The sequence below is a fragment of the Rhineura floridana genome, chromosome 8 (genome assembly GCF_030035675.1).
Source record: "Rhineura floridana isolate rRhiFlo1 chromosome 8, rRhiFlo1.hap2, whole genome shotgun sequence".
In the NCBI taxonomy this organism is placed as follows: Eukaryota; Metazoa; Chordata; class Lepidosauria; order Squamata; family Rhineuridae; genus Rhineura; species Rhineura floridana.
In genome coordinates, this window is record NC_084487.1 from 68748663 (window position 1) to 68763688 (window position 15026).

Below are 15026 nucleotides of genomic sequence, written 5' to 3' on the forward strand. Positions count from 1 at the left end.
ACTCTGTTGATAGTTTTAATGGAGCTTGGCAGATCACATGTTCCCTGGCCAGAAGAGGTGGAGACTTGGAAGGTGGGGGGGTTGAGGGTGTCCCAGCTCCACACACATTTCGTACATGCCCAGCTCCTCACTCGGGCAGCCTTCATCAAGCTGCTGGAGCTGGACGCGGTGGTGCAAGAAGAAATGGGAGGAAGAAAAATTCAATAAGGAGTACAGTAGGACCCTGCTTTTCAGCGATTTTTGCTTTTCGGCAGGGGTCTGGAACCTAACCCACCATATGAGTGGGGCCCTACTGTATTAGCTTTTGCAACAGTGCTACAAATTAAGCATGTTTAGTTCAAAGTAAGTTCCATCTGAGTTCATGTCAAAGTTTATTTCCAAGTAAGTGTGCATAAGATTGAAACATTAATTTGGATTTTGTTGGAAACTTTCAAAAGCTGACATACTTTGCAAAGTGCCTCCTGTGTAATGTAAGATAACATTGTATATCTAGAAATACCTGTAATTTGAAAGCTGTAATTTCTGGGGTGATGGCCTTAATGCTATTGTACTACTAAACTTTTCTTTCTCTCTCCTCCCCCCCCCCAGTATGATGAAGAGGGTGAGGAGGCCGATGATGAGGTGAGTTTCATTTCATGGTGGAGTCCCTTAGACGTATACGAATATGCAATATTCCAATTTAGGGTTGACTGATTTTAGTTGTAAAACATAGTATGAAGGTGCTAATGAATACTGGAATATCAGGCTCTCACCTTTTCTGTACATGACACTAAGTATACTTCCTGTGTATTTTTCAGGAAGGGGAAGAAGAAGCAGATGAAGAAAATGATCCAGATTATGACCCCAAGGTAAATTATCAATGTGTGTGTTTGAAGGAATCATCTGCAATCTACAAAGTCCTGTAGCAGAACTGTGGTCTTCACACTAATGTGTGTGTTTTTCTTCAACAGAAGGATCAAAACCCAGCAGAATGCAAGCAGCAGTGAAACAGTGTGTATGTGGCCTTGAGGATAATCTGCACTGTAATAGCCTAAACACAACTATTAGTTACTTACAGCCTTATGTTTTGTATCTTGGTAGAATTAAGTAAACTATTTGTTAAAACAAACTGACAGAACCAGTTTAAAATGTAGGTTCCTTGTACCTAGCATTTTAATAGTACTTTTCTGCCAATATGTAGAATGCAGTAAATCCCTAAAGCATGAATAGTTAATTCATTGCTATATATAGTTTGGTTCTTGTGAAGTCTGTTGTCATGTAGCTATTAGACTGCAGCTGTGAAGATATCAGAACTGTTGACAGAGACCAATCTTTGTTTAGAAAAGATATTTCCTGAAGAACCAACCAAAGTATTTTTCAGCCCAGTAGTTTCAATGGGTTTAAGTCTGCTTGCACTAGCTGTGCCTTCATTACTTTGTTATAGAAATGGCAGTGACTCGTACTAATTAGGAGATGAATGCATTTTTGAATTTGATTACTTCCATATATGTTAATTTTCATCAAGACCACATTGAACATTCATAACTGTCTGCTTGTTCATGCTTTAGGTTTTTGTATTTTGTGACAGTGACCTACAGGAAAACTAGAGACATCATATTAAGGTTGTTTACCACTGGGGTGTGAATAAACCTAGTATTTTCAGAAATTAGTTGTGTGCCTGTGTACGTTTTTTAAAAATGTTATAAGCATAATTGCTGTAGCCCAGGGTTGATATGATTTAAATTAAAATTGATTTAAATCATGATTTAAATTGCTTCTCTGAAAGACTCAATTTTAATAATTTAAATCATGATTTAAATCACTAGTGAGGAAGATTCTATTGAATAATCATTTTTCAATAGAAGTACATTATTGTTTAATATTACTAATACATATTCAGAGATGTAGATTTCATTAGGAGGTAGGTATACACTAAGCAATTCTAAATTGTTTTCAGGTTAATTTTAATCAAATAATGGGATGATAATTTGGTCATTTTAGTACTAAAGCAGAATGAACTTGTGAAGTCATTCAGGAGATGAACCAGCTCCAGTTGTTCAGTTAATCATTATATGTTTGTCACCACCAACAAACAACTTTAACAAAACATACACATGGAGTTTTGAATGGTTAACTATTTCAATTTTTAGATAAATGTAAAGCTCGTTAAAAAATAAAATTTAAGCAATTTCAACCAAGTCAACATGAGAAACTTAAAATATCGGATAGCAGTTCTCAGTCTTCTTCACCCTTGTCTTCCTTGTTCGTTGTCTGGAAAAGAAATACAAGCTTTCCTGCTTTTTCAGTTCCCAACTTATTTCTCAATTTAGAATGAATTAGTCCATAGAATCACAGTTGGAAGGGGCCTATAAGGCCATCGAGTCCAACCGCCGGCTCAGTGCAGGAATCCAAATTAAAGCATATCTGACAGTCCACCACCTCACTAGGTAATTCATTTCATTGTCGTACCACTCTAACAGTTAAGAAGTTTTTCTTGATGTTCAGTCGAAATCTGGCTTCCTGCTACTTGAGCCCATTATTCCGTGTCCCGCACTGTGGGATGACCGAGAAGAGATCCTGGCCCTTCTTCTCTGTGGCTACCTTTCAAGTACTTGAAGAGTGCTATCATATCTCCCCTCGGTCTTCTCAAAGCTATACATGTCCAATTCTTTCAGTCTCTCCTCAGAGGGCTTTGTTTCCAGTTCCTTGATCATCCTCATTGCCATCCTCTAAACCTGTTCCAGTTTGTCTGCATCCTTCTTAAAGTGTGCGGTCCAGAACGAAACGCAGTCCAAAGGAAGAACATTTTTTCTCTACAACTGCAGAAGAGACTACTGCTGTTAAGAGCTAGATTATCACTTCAGTGGTCTCCTTGCTCAGATCTACTCCCATCTCCCCAAATTCTCTATTCACTGACCATCTCTATCTTTGCACTTGGAGAGATGCAAGACCGAGATAGAGATAGAGGGAGAGAGCGCTTCATGTATACCACCAAATAGGACTGATCAGATTATCTCCCATCTCCATAAAGTGCTGTTAACATATTCATAGAATACAATTAGAAGTTGTATAATTATCATGATGATATCTTTCACCTAGGCTCTTTTTTACTAGTTGTTTTAAGAAAATGTTGAAATCTGATTTAAATAAAAAATGCAAATTGAATGAAAACCTGTTTTTTTTAAAAAAACCACTGATTTTTATCAACCTTGCTGTGGGCTGTATTTGCCAAACGGGGCAATCTCATCAGGGTTATTCTCACAAACACCATTGTGATGCCACCCTGGGCTCCTTCTGGGAGGAAGGGCAAGATATAAATTTAATAAATAATTGAGATTCCTCCAGGGTTGTACTCCTGCACCAGTTCATTTCAATAGGCTTGCATAAATTATTTCAGTGGACTTTCGCGTCACAATTGAAGCATTTTTCTGGCTAGATACTTTCATAAAGATTCTGATATTATAACTTGATCCAAATAAATTTTGTCCCCTGAAAGCAGGACTGGGGGTCCTCTGGCCATCCAGATATTGTTAGAATCCCATTAAACCCCAGCCAGCATGGTCAGTGGTTAGGAATGATGGGAGTAGTAGTTCAACAATAGGTTCCCCATCCCTGATTCGTTCGAATAAGGCTATAAGATTAGGGTGTTACACTTTGATATATTGAACAGATGTTAAGGGTCTTCAGTGGCTCCTTAAAAGTGTTTAGTGCTGCCTTTACTTTTAGATAGGTGGAAGGACTATCCTCAATTCAGCTACATCTCCAGTGGGTCTCAGACAGCCAGTACTAAGTCTGGGTAAAAGGATAAACTTGACATGGCCAGTTTTGAGTTTAGCTGGTTGTTTGTCAAACTAGTGACTGACTTAGGTATGCCATTTGCTTTGCCCTTCACTACTTGCGTTATATAACTTTTTAACATGTGGATAAGAGTTAAGTAAACCATCAAACCCAAAGTAATGAAAAGTCTAGTCAGAGTAAGAACAGAAGAGCCTACTGGATCAGTCCAGTGGCCCATCTAATCCAGCATCCTTTTCTCACAGTGGCCAACCAGATGCCTATGGAAAGTCCACAAGACAGAGATTTTATGTGCCTTGAAGCCGGTTACATGGCAACCCTGTGAATCGGTGACCTCCAATAGCATCTGTTGTTAACCACCCTGTTCAGATCTTGTAAGTTCAGGGTTATGGAATCAATCCATCTCTTGTTTGGTCTTCCTCTTTTTCCACTCCCTTCTGTTTTTCCCAGCATTATTGTCTTTTCTAGTAAATCATGTCTTCTCATTATGTGTCCAAAGTATGATAACCTCAGATTGAGAGATACTCCCAGCTTTTACCATTTGTTCAGGTCTTTTTCTTGAAGTAGTATGTCAAAGTCAAAATTACTCGGCCCCAACCCCAGAGAGATGTAGTTTTTAAGAGTGGCTGTATACTATAGTCAGCATGGATTTTTTGCATTCCACAATGTTAAATTGAAAATACCCCCTATGCCATTGTGATCCTTCCGATAAGCTCATTCCAAAAGAAAATCTTACAAAATTTATCGTCCTGAACTCAGAAACACTTGCTTAACAACCCTCTAAATTTTCATGGTGATACACAAAACAGAGAATCAAGAGTTCAAAGAGTAAAAAGAGAGAGAAAAACCAGACCCCTGTTGGACTGCTTTTCTGTCAGAGTTCTCATAATCTGTTGAAATTCATTAAAAATCAGCCATGTTCACTGAGTACCTGTAATCCTATTACTGACCTTGCCCTATACTCTGACCTTCTTCTGCAGTTTAAAAGTAAAAACAATGCCTGGCTGATATTTAATTAAGAAATTTTGGCTTGAACTCAATGATAATGTAGGACATGCTCAATAAGAACCAACTGCCAGTGTTCTAAAAGCCAGACTCCCAGCTTCTGGGTTTGCCTAATCGGGGCCACACCTACGCCAGACTTTGTTTTCATGTAAGACAGTCATGGATTTCCCCAGAGAATTCTGGGAAGTGGAGTTTGTGAAGGGGGCCGAGAGGAAACTCCTATTCCCCTGACAGAGCTCCAGTGGCCAGAGTGGTTTTACAGTCAGCCGCTCTGATTGAAGCTCTGTGAGTGGAACAGGGCATCTACCAAGTCTCAGCACCCTTCACTAACTACACTTCCCAGGATTTGGGGGAAGCCATGACTGCCTAAAGTGAAATAGCAGTCTGGTGTGGATGTAGCCAGGGACAGCTTTGGTTTAAATTTGGGTGAGAGGCTACATGTGCCTGCTGTAGAATAAAAAGGGAGGGGACCCTGAAAAAGAAATACTGTTCACAATGTTTTCCTTTTGGAAAGGAAAGGGGCTTCCCCTCTGCCCAGTGCCCACCCACGCAATGTCCTCTCCTCCTCTCCCTGCCCTCTTCCTCTCCCCCACCCCTCCCCCAGTCAGTTTCACCTATCCAAAGCATGATTGCACAGGAGTAAATCCCACCAAACGCAAAAAGCATGCAAATAATCAAACCTGCCCTCCTCTCTCCTATCTTCTCCCTCTTGCCCCGTCCCTCTCCCTTCTTTCACCCCTCCCTTCCCCCTCTTCCTCCTTCAAATTCCCTCCTTCCAATTCCCTCCTTCCCCCTTCTTCCCCCTGGTCAGTTTTACCTATCCTAGGACTAGGAGGTGGGAGACCAGGGTTCAAATCCCCACACAGCCATGGGGCTCACTGGGTGACCTTGGGCGAGTCACTTCTTCTCAACCTCACAGGAAGGCAATGTTAAACCACCTCTGAATACAGCTTACCATGAAAACTCTATTCACAGGGTCACCATAAGTCAGAATTGACTTGAAGGCAGTCCATTTCATTTTCAAGCATAGTATTGGACTACAACCTGGGAGACCAAGTTTGGAATCCCCACACAGCCATGAAACTCGCTGGGTGACCTGGGGCCAGTCACTGCCACTCAGCCTCATGAAAATCCTATTCATAGGGTCGCCATAAGATGGAATCGACTTGAAGGCAGTGCATTTACATTTTTAAATCCCATTGAACTCATTAAGTATGCAAATGATCAAACCTCCCCTCTTCTCTCCCATCATCTCCCTTTGGCCCTAAATAGAACATAACCTCCAGTTTTTTTGGGGGGGAGGCTATCTTCACCATCATATGTCATCGACCAAGAAAAAAGGCTTTGAAATCAATAAAAATAAATTTGACAGATTTCTAGGATGAATAATGAGAAATATAATTTTCTAGGTTAGATTCTCTGTAGAAACAGTAACACAGAAAAGAAGCAAAGTAAGAACACCAACAAACATACAAAAGTATAATTCTCCATCTTTGGAGATGGCAGGCATTGCCACCACTCACCATATGCTCAGAGGCATGTTACCAAATTCTTGCAAGCTACACAGCAAGTGGATTGGACTGTGAAAGACCAACCCAAATTGTGTTTGCATTTTGACAAATTTGTAGGGCGGTACAATATCTCAGAGAGGTCAGGTCTGCTCCCTTGGTGTAGTCAACTATAGCTGCCCAATTTCCCTGCTTTTTAAAGTTTGATAGAAATATCTGTTGGCTGTAGGTGCATTCTTAAACCGCAAGCGGTTTTTTGCCTATTAGCGAATTGTTTCTATTTTTCTATTTTTCTTTTGATTCACATAATACAACTGAATTTCAAAATAGATCATAATTAGTATGATCTAATATACAATTTACACTGATATATAAAAGAGCATAAGTAACTTAAGGGGGGGAAGTATAATGTTAATATATATGGATGATTATTTGGTTTTCACATCACACAGTGGGGAGGAGAGCCTGGCTGGGAGTCCAGAGTCTGTGAGCTCAAATCCCCGCTCGTGTCTCCTGGGTGTCAAGGGCCAGCTAAAGATCACCTCCACAGTGAGTGGCTCAGGGGTTACATGCTCTGCCATCTGTGCAGCCGTGGGCAAGCTGCATAGTCCCAAGGAGCCCAGTTGCCACACAACTGGCAGTTGCGGACAAGGAAGGGGCTGGCTTGTGCAGCTGTGGCAAGCTGAGCAGGCCCTAGCCAGCTGGGGAGGACTAGCCTCAGAGGGAGGCAATGGGAAAACTCCTCTGAATACCACTTACCATGAACACCCTATTCATAGGGTAGCCATAAGTCGGGATTGACTTGAAGGCAGTCTATATGACTAATGTGCTCCATTTTCCAATAAATTGGCTACTTCTGGACTATATTTTACAGTATTTTCCAGTTCCCTCAAAGTCCATTTCATCAGCGTGGAAGTTTCAGGTTTTTTGTCATATACATAGCTGTTAAAATATTAATGATCATTTCCATATCATCAGGTATTTTAAATAAACAGAACTGCTAAAGGGTTGACTAGCAACTCATAATACGTTATAGTTTTCATCTTTATAAGGGTCATCCATAGTAACCATATTTTAGGACAAGACCAAAATATATGGAGCATAGTGGCATTTAAAGCGTCATAGCACTTATTAATCCAGCATCTACTGTATTTGCTATGTGTAAATTTGAATCTGATTCTGTGTATATTTGACTCAGTCTTGATAGTGTTTTAACAGCAAAAGAGATCCCATCTGCTTTGGTATACATTGTTGGAAGTGTCAATGCTCATAATACTATACAGTTTATGTAGTAGCTTTCAGCTTTTCCCTTTAGACATTAAACTTTCAAAGTCTATTCTTTGTTGTAGACGACCATATTTTGATAGACTAGAGTAGCCCCCTAGATGTTCCTAGTATGATCTAATATACCCTAGACCTAGCTAACATGGCCAATGGTCAGGGATGATGGAAACTGTAGTCCAACAACACATGGAGGACCACAGATTCCTCATCACTGCTCTAGACTGTTAGCTATATGTTTTATTTGTAAACACTGAAATTGCAGATGGCGTCTGCATTAGTTCCACTAAGAATTAAAAAATGTTGTCCTTAAAGATCCCTGACCATTATCATACCATAATTGGAGGTTGCCTCAGTAAATTTTTAGCTTTATTTCCTCATATGACACAGTGGTGAGTGCTGCAGTAAGTTCTGTTGAAATGTTAGAAACGTACCACCCTAATGGGCTCAAACCGAACCTTTTAAAACATGCTCATATTGTTGCTTCATAATATTTTGTTATGTATGGGAAAGCTATTCCCTATATAATATTGTCAAAATTTTCCTGAGATACTTTCCCCCATTCCAAATAAAGGTTATAAGTCTTTGCCAACTGGAAAGTATTTTATGTGGTAAATGTAAAGATGAACATAGTTTTAAGGTGGGTAGTAAGTGTAGCAACCTGTATGGTGGGTGGTTTTGAAAAGTGACAATTATAACAGTGATGCTGAAATTAATGCAATGATACAAAATACGTTGACTGTGATCCAAAGGGGCATGCAGAGTTTTGGTGAATGCCCCAGGAATTTTGATGGCCCACTTCCTATTACAATTCCAGTGCCACCCAAATAGATTCTTCTGAAAGTTGGGACAACCTTTCGCATGGCATCTGATGTAGCTTGAGGAACTGCAGTCAGAAGAAGAAAATGAATAGGAGCCCCAGGCCTTAAAACAGGATTCTTTGATTGCGTGCAAGGAGATCTTTGGTTCATGGCAATTTTTTCCCTCACTAATAATTACACAGTTGTCAGAACAGCAAGTCATATTTGACCACTGAAGGAACAAATGTCTTTTCATGCTGACTTGCACAGGAGAAGTGGGAAAAACAATTTTAAAGTATTTTTAATCCCTCACAATAAAGATGTTTTGTCTCTTCATCATTAAGGCTACTCTTGGTACAAGAATTCAGGGACCAGTCCTTATGCTTCCAGAACAAATGCAACAGAAGAACAGTTCATAAGTGGGTGCAGGAATGGATCTATTTAAAGCAGACAAATCCATTCAAAAAGCCCAATGTATAGATTGCCCTTCATTGGGAAAAGAGTGTGTGTGGAGAATGAACATAAGCTTTTGAATATTTTTTCCCAAAGACTACTCAGTGGTATGCATTGAGAAAGAAACATTGCTTATTCAAAGGCTGGAATTTCACTGTTTAGATGAGTTCTGGCTGTCTTATTAGAGAATAGATTTACCTGTGTCAAAGTAAAGGCAGTGGAAGAAACCACTGCAGCTTTCTTAGAAATATTATTTTTGTCATTCAGGGGAGAGTGGGAGGTACCTTCCTGTACCACACCCTCAACTATCAGCTGAGAACCTGACTCTCTTATTTATTTCACAGCATTTATATACACCTTAATAAAACCTCTAAGCCATTTTTTCAAAAGCTGAATCACTTTCAACTGGCTACTGCGGGGGGGGGGGCAGTCAGGTCCAATGCAACAGTCTGTAGGCACAGCTTCAGTTCAATTCACTAAAAACATCTCAAACTGAAAAAGTAGCTTTCCAATTCAGTTCTAATGTTTCCCGCATCCCCTGGGCTCCTAGGAGGAAGGGCAGGATATAAATTTAAATAAATCTCTTGTTTAACTACTAAGAATGAGACCAGCTTTGGACATCTGACAAGTGAAATGGAAAGTGCAAGTGAGATAATGCTTTTCATGCCACTACGAACTGAAGCAGGAGATCTTGGAGGATTGTGGGGCTCTCTGATAATATGTTTAGGTTTCAGAGAAGCGACTGTTGCAGTAATCAGCTAAACCAGCCTTTCCCAACCAGTGTGCCTCCAGATGTTGTTGGACCACAATTCCCTTCTTTCCTGACCATTGGCAATGCTGATTGAGGCTGATGGGAGTTGTGGTCCAACAACATCTGGAGGCACACTGGTTGGGAAAGGCTGAGCTAAACATTATGCCACTTTGAAGACCAAATTCTGATGTAAGTTTTTATGGGCCAAACCCCACTTCATTCAATGCCTGGTTTATATATGTACATTCAATACAGAAGGGTTTTTTTTTGGGGGGGAGGGTAGTTAAAAGTAGGCTAAGCAGTTCAAATAATTTGAAATGTGTTGGAGGAGAGCTTTGCAGATACCATGGACTGTGAAAAAGACAATTGTGTGTTAGAACAAATTAAACGGCTACTATCATTAGAAGCTAAAATGATGAAACTGAGGTTATCATCCTTTGGACGCATGATGAGAACACATGATTCACTAGAAAAGACAATGCTGGGAAAAGCAGAAGAGAGTAGAAAAAGAGGAAGGCCAAACGAGATGGATTGATTCCATAAAGGTAGCCACAGACCTGAACTTACAAGATCTGAACAGGGTAGTTCACGACAGATGCTGTTGGAGGTCGCTGATTCATAGGGTCGCCATAAGTTGTAGTCGACTTGAAGGTGCATAACAACAACAAAGCAGTTCAAGTAATGGCTTTAGTTTGCCACATTTCTCTGCAGAGAATGAATATACACAGAGTTGAGCTTGACACTAGAGGGCATCTGTGTGCCATCACCAAATTGCCTATGATTGCTGCTTGTATTTGTAAAGCATCTGATACAAAGGTGTAGACAAAGCTGGTAAAACTTTGCTGTTCAAATATGCTAATATAGTAAAGTGTCTTATCCAGCCACAAATACAAATTATGACGTATCCATGCGCCTAAACATAACTTAATTCCTTTCATAATAATGGAGCATAAAGAGATTCTTGAGAAGTCTATGCTGTGCTCATGTTGGCTTTTTAAATTGTATGAAATATTTCTACCAATTCTGCTTGTATGAATGTTAAGACATTTATTTAGGACTGCCAGGCTAGCTAGAGCACTGCAGTTTTCTAATACAGAAAGGATGAATTTATTATATCAGCCCTGCACATTATAACCTGCCCAGAGGAATTCTAAATAAATATTGGCAGCCTTTTCTGACAAATTTGTGTGAACATGTAGAAGCCCTCAAAAAAATGAAGCTTGAAATGGCAGAATGCTCATCCTTGCATGCTGGAGCTTGCATCCAGCTACATGTTGCTGCTGACCTTGGTGATAAATAGTAGAAATAAGATATAATAAGATGGACAAAACAGTAAGCACAGGGTGAGGAAAGAAAAGAGTTAACTGTGCTATGTGGACTGAAAAGCTGAGAGATGGAGATGTGAGGAATGGAAGGAAGGGACGAGCTATGTGATATGCAGGTTTTACAACTTTAACTAAAAAGCTTTCCTGTGCTTACAAACAATGTGGGCTCTCAGGAAAGTACTCAAAATGGCCTGCAGAGGGATTTGATACATGCATTTAGTTAATGTAATTTGGAAATTGTCTGGTATATTTTTAAGAAGGCATTATAAAACAACTTCTCTTCTATCACTAACAAGGATTGTGCTATGGTTTCCTTCCACATATATCTTACAGCTATTTTAGCAAAGGTATTTATAAGAAGGCTTCAAGAAACATGAATTGTGCACAGGATGTTGTGCTTTGAGTCTCAGCTGCTCTAGTCACATCATTGTTACCAGAAGATAATCAGGTGCAAAAGTGCTGGTTCTGTCTTTGATTCTTTCTTCTCTGGTTTTCTTATTGTTAGTCTATCACTATGTACGAACTAGCAAAAATGTGGTCCTTCCTCTGAAACTGATTTGAGAAGTATCCTGCCTTGACTACTTCAACTGGCTCTGAATGCCAGCTCTTCATGTCTTTTCCAGATTCTCCTGCCAAAACAACTCATTCTGTCATTATTCAGGGCAACTCCCATAATCCCTGACCAGTAGCCATGCTGGCTGAGGCTGATGGCAGTTCAACAACATCTGAAAGGCCATTGCTTTAGAACATGTGACATCTATTAAGTACCTTATGGTAGCTTCCTGTCTAATCACAGACTCTGGGCACTTGACACTATTTTCCACTGAGATTCAGTCACATACTGGCAAATGCAGGTTACACAATTATAGTTGATTGGGAAGGCTTGCACAACAACATGCATCTGCAAAAGAGCAAACTTCTTGTGATAAGGGAATGGGAAAATACACTGGGAAGTGTGGGATAACATTTTGCACAACATTGCCTCACCTCCCTGCAAACAAATGGACAAATGCTCAATAAGCAAGTCTAGAAGTGCCCTCTGCTCACTTTGTCTCCCAAAGTCTGCCAGGATCTTCACCTGCCTATATCCCTACCTTTTTATAACACTGTTTGATTATCTTTTTCAGTGCAGCCACTCAAAAGTCTCATTTCTCCTTAAACAACTCTGCACTTTCTTCCAGCTATCTTTGCCTTGAAATCCCTTCTGAAAACCTATCTCTTCTGTGAGGGCTTTGACCTAATGCCTTCATCCTTGTTCTCTGCTGAACCTAAGGAGCAAACTGCATGATAATTTGTAATTAAGTGAAATGTACCTTTAGTGTGTGACTGCAAATTGGATTTGCAGCAGTGGCACAAGGGAAGATGTTCAACTATTTTCGTATGGGTCACGTTTACAACTTTTATAGTATAGTAGTGATGGGGAACATATGGCCCGGCAGATGTTGGACTACAGCTCCCATTGTCCTTGACCATTGGCTGTGCTGGTTGGAGCTGATGAAGTCTGGTCTACTTACTACAACATCCGAAGGGCCCCAGGTTCCTCATTTTACACGGTTTGGGACTGCAATGGGAAAAATCCTCCTTCCTATGCACACCCACTGAATGCAAAATACACATGCCAGAGCCATTTAGAGAGAGAGATGCTGTGCATAGGTGTCTTGTATGCTAATGCTAGAAGCCTCCAACCCAAGAAGGGTGAGTTGTAGTCAGGCTGGGCCATTGCTGAGGGCCCATGCGACCTTGAGGGACCCCTCAGGTTGGGTGAAGCTCCCTCTTGGTGATCTGCAGCAGCGTCTGGTTGTGGGACTCAGTGACCTGACACTGCCGTGGATCACAAAGCGGAAGCTCCCAGGAGCCCCCTGAAACAGGTGGCACAGGGCTTAAATAAGCCTGCCGCACCGACCTGCCACATCAGCCCCTCAGCCCTGCATACTGTGCATGCATGTCTGCCATCACCCAAGATAGCGGCAGGGGCATCCCTAAGGGGTTGACACCCCTGCCACTATTTTGGATGATGGCATGCACCTGCACAGACTGTGGCATGTGCATGCTGATGCGACAGGGCAGGCAGGCTTATTTAAGCCCTGTGCTGCTTGTATTGGGTGGGGGTGTTTGGCCTTACTGTGCTGTGGGCCTGGGACAGGCTGGTGCCCAAGGGTCCAGTCATGCCTGGTGCTGAACCTGGTTGTAGTGCTTGATTTTAAAGGAGGGTATAGATATAGTCTGAATCTAATTATTCCCAAGTGTACCAAATGAGACGGTATTAAGGGGAGTCCTGTAGAATTTAATTTAGTGCTCTAAAATCCAAGCTACTTCTTAACACGGTAGAAATGGGAACAGCTTCTTGCTCATTTTTCTTTTGGCAAAGGGTGATTAAGCTTCAGATACTTAAAACCTGGAGCTGTGTGCCTATTGTCTGGTAACAAAAACTAGGGCTGCAATCCTAAAATGAAGCCTCATTGAATTCAATAGGACTTCTGAACAGACATGGTTAGGATTGCCCTCTAAATCCTGTACCAAAGTCCAGGGTGGTTGCAGCCCTAGACATATACAGGAGTAATCCTCATTGAAGGCAGTGTGATATACTGGGGTTGGGATCAGACTGAATGTCACATATAATACCCTCAACAATATGTTAATGCATGCCTTGGGTCCCCACTGTGACTATGGGCGCCACAGTGCCTTTAGCCACACTCACTCCTTGCTACCTGTCAAGCCCTCCTAATTTTTGTTTTGTTTTAAATTGAGGGCTTTGGACTTCTGTTGTGTGTGTGTGTTACCTGCTTTGTTATATGTTTTATTTGGGAAGGTGTAGATCCAGTAGTATAGTGGCAAATTCAGAAGTGCAGGGTCCCTTCATAATAGTCGCAGCCACGCCCCCTTCTACGTTTATACAAACTTCTAAGATTATAGAATAATGTGGCCAGGCTTAAATATTGCTTTCTGCTTCTCTATCACTGTCACTATTTGACTGTCCTTTCTCACTGTCAAGAGATATTACCTGAATTACTAAATTCAGTGTCTGCATATTTATCTCCTACTGCTACAATCTGCTTGATGATGTACATGGGATGCTACCATTAGCATTCACTGTCTCTTTTTCTGCAGTTACAGAATTCTCACTCTCCACATCTTGGCCTTTTAAAGTAGAAACTAATAAGAACTCCTTGGCTCCAATCAGCAGGAAAGGACAAGGAAGCAAGTTAGAAGACTCTTTCCGTAGCCAACACACTCCCCTTTCACACTGATTGGCTCATAGGCTGCTGGAGACATAGGGACCTTGCTGGGACCTGGCTCCCAAAAAAGTAATGGGTCTAAGACCCCAGAGACCATGGACTACTACGCCCCTGTGTAGATCTGTCACTTGATTTTAGGAAGGTGGTTCTGAGCATTCCCTTTCCCCCATATGAAATGTGTTTTTTAGACTTCCAAATATCATTAAAAAACAGGGCTGGAGACACGTGGTGTAGGCTATCACTAGTCAGTGTAGGATACATAGTTGTGTTACAAGAAAATGCAAAAAGAAATGCTGGAGCATCAGAGGTGAAGGTGAGTTCTACAGTGGCTGCTAATACATGTTCAGCCTTCAAACTGCTTATTTCTGTTCTTTGAACCCCATGAGAGGTCTTCACATCCGCACATGTATCAGGCAACCATTTTCCGTACTGTGTGTACCGCCCTTAATCCAAAATAACGATCGCATTGCGGAGGAGTAGCTGGAGTTAGGCTGTTGCAGCATTAAAAATAAAAATCTTGTGGCACCTTAAAAACGAAGACATGTTTTGTGACATCAGCTCCTCCTAAGTATAACTGTCTTCTTCCGACAGAAGAAGTTGGGAGGGCAAGGAGGTATTTGGGGGGCTGGCTTTCCCGCGCTGCTTCAGCCTCGGTGGGTGGCACATTCCAGAGGGGGCGCCCAGGCTCCAGCCTGCCTGTCAGTGTCATTTAAAAAGTGCTCTCGCTCCAGCCCATAGCGGGGCGGACTCGTTTTGAGTTTGAGGAGCGAACGTGGCCAGCACTGGAGAAGCGCTTTGTTCTTTGGCGCCGTTGTGCTTCGACTGAAACGCCACAGGCCTCTGGCCCGAGAGGAGGAAGCAGACAGGCGAGGAGCGCAGTCCCTGAGGCGAGG

At 41.5% G+C, this 15026-nt stretch overlaps 1 protein-coding gene across 4 annotated transcripts in view; it reads left to right on the forward strand.

The window, feature by feature from the left end:
- NAP1L1 (nucleosome assembly protein 1 like 1) overlaps positions 1 to 1645 on the forward strand; it is a 38934-nt gene extending 37289 nt beyond the window's left edge. For all 4 annotated transcript variants that reach the window (XM_061639707.1, XM_061639708.1, XM_061639706.1 and 1 more), the window contains 3 exons: positions 589 to 621; positions 798 to 848; positions 951 to 1645. In XM_061639707.1, the coding sequence (XP_061495691.1) occupies positions 589 to 621; positions 798 to 848; positions 951 to 986 (120 nt within the window). In that variant the 3' untranslated portion in view covers positions 987 to 1645. The remainder of the gene's footprint in view (positions 1 to 588; positions 622 to 797; positions 849 to 950) is intronic.
- Positions 1646 to 15026: the final 13381 nt, after the last annotated feature.